This window comes from Salvelinus namaycush, chromosome 2, assembly GCF_016432855.1.
Source record: "Salvelinus namaycush isolate Seneca chromosome 2, SaNama_1.0, whole genome shotgun sequence".
NCBI lineage: Eukaryota > Metazoa > Chordata > Actinopteri > Salmoniformes > Salmonidae > Salvelinus > Salvelinus namaycush.
Window position 1 is genome coordinate 30752493 of NC_052308.1, and position 2101 is coordinate 30754593.

General features: G+C 40.9%; 1 protein-coding gene across 1 annotated transcript; it reads left to right on the plus strand.

Annotated features, from left to right (window-relative positions):
• The first annotated feature begins 571 nt into the window (after nt 1-571).
• On the plus strand, nt 572-1714 carry LOC120061388 (histone H1.10). The gene has a single exon (XM_039011166.1). The coding sequence runs from the start codon at nt 631-633 to the stop codon at nt 1204-1206; it is 576 nt and encodes a 191-aa protein (XP_038867094.1). The 5' UTR covers nt 572-630; the 3' UTR covers nt 1207-1714.
• Nucleotides 1715-2101: the final 387 nt, after the last annotated feature.

Sequence of the window (2101 nt, forward strand, 5' to 3'; positions counted from 1 at the left end):
AGACGAAAATTTGAGAAAAAAAAGGGTCCGATCCTTTTAATAGTATTGGTGCAGCGCATGATAGGGAATAAATCTCGATTTGTCAATAGGCTGCCACGCGAGGGCGTTTGTGTTAGTTTACATGAATTAAACGTTTTGTGTTGCAGTGGTATTTCATTTAATCGGGATATCATTGATCCATTTCGAATGGCCATACTCTACACTGTTGATTTGCAAGTAGTATTTTGTCAAATCATTTACCGTTTTCAAGTATTTTTATCCTGAAGTGGGTGCCCCCCTCCTATTTGGAGCTGCGAGTGTGGAGTGCCCTCTGCTCATTCACTGTTTTCTTTGAGATTTCGACATGGACCGATGTGAGCGCAATACAGAACATAATGCATCACTTAGGCTTCAGAAAAGTTGCTGGTTATAAAATAATGATCTGTCCAATTACGATAAAATCACCTCCAAACAAAAACCTAAAAGCACATATTCCAACATACCATTTCCGCACTCTGTGTTGTTGTTCCCAATCACGTCCGTTTGGTAGTTATATAGGCAAGCCAATCCACCACACACCCACATTCACAGCAAACCCGACGGTGATAACAGTGCATTGCAGAACTTCACCTTGGTTTCAAAGTAAACGTCATGGTGAAAAGCGAGGTGGAGGTGACTATAAACGCGGAGGAGGCTCCAGTGGCAAGTAGGCCTAAACCATCCAAGAAAAAGAAAAAAAAGAATAAGCCTGGCAAATACAGTGTTCTTGTGCTAGACGCTGTCAAAAAGTTGAATGAGCGAAGCGGTTCGTCTTTGGTAAAAATTTATAATGAAGCCAAGAAGGCAAGCTGGTTTGATGAGCAGAATGGGCGAACCTACCTGCGGTATTCCATCCGAGCACTGGTACTCAACAACACGCTGATCCAAGTAAAGGGCATGGGGGCGAACGGTTCCTTCAGGCTCAATGAAGATAAGTTCGCGAAAGGGGTACCGAAAAAGACTCAGTCCAAGCCAGCCAAGACCACCACGAAAACTACCAAAGCATCGACTACCAAGAAGGCAACCGTTAAGCCAAAGGCGAAGAGCAGCCCGAAGAAGGCACCAGATGCAAAGAAGCCCGCGGCTAAACTGAAGAAGCTTGGTGTCAAAAAGGTGAGCGCTGCACAGAAGAACAAGAAGCCGAAGAAGGCCAGCAAGCCACCAGCCAAGTCACCGAGGAAGAAGTAGCCTAGTCGCTATCAAATACAGAACTTTATTTAAGATTTTTATTTTTATACATCTTTTGTTGTAGTTTTTTTTTCTTCCATGGTTTGTTTCACTGGCATACAATGCATAATCAACCGATTATTATAGGCTAAAAGTTGTTTTCTATGTTTATTCTCTGCAAGGCAATGATTGGCTCAGTGGCGTATTGTCAGAGGGACCATGAGTGTAGTGTTGCTTTGAATAACAGGCAACGCCCCCAGTTTTATGTTGTCACTTGTCAGTCCGAGATTCCCTGCTACAAAATGTTACATTCTAACAAATATGTTTTTACCTTTACCCAAAGGTTTCCCCTTACGGATATGACCAGGAAATCCTAATCGTGACTTTTCATTATTTTTGAGGTGTCTGACAACATTGCGAAAGTGTATTTGTAATTCTGAGAAACTGATGGTTTAAAAGACTAGGTCTATTTGAGGAAAGGTGGCATTGAAGTGATTGTCAATCTCTGTAAATAAATACCTTAACACTATCTTTTTTGCATTTTGTGACAAACATAGAAACATTTGTATTTAAGGCGTTAGATTTGAATGTGAGGATAATTTCCTCCACTCTCTTTAGACCAATGTCAGAATACTATTGAGTATCTTATATTCTTTAATTATGCATGTTGGACTCATTTGTTTTTCAATGAGACAAGCAATTTCAATGAGTTTCTCCCCATATTGTTCAGCTTCATTTTCTGGTTGGTCTCATAGCTGTGGGAAGAAGGGGTGCTGCAGCGCCTGCTGAAAAATCGGGAATAATAAAAATAATTACATTAAAATTACAAATGTAATGGACTGGGCCCTTATTAGTACTGTATTAGCAGACGGATATAATTCTGTGGCGCAGCAAACTTGAGTGATTTGGAGCACAT

What these genes read in the sequence shown, in the direction of transcription:
- LOC120061388 (XM_039011166.1), top strand. Translation starts at nt 631, where the DNA reads ATGGTGAAAAGCGAGGTGGAGGTGACTATAAACGCGGAGGAGGCTCCA.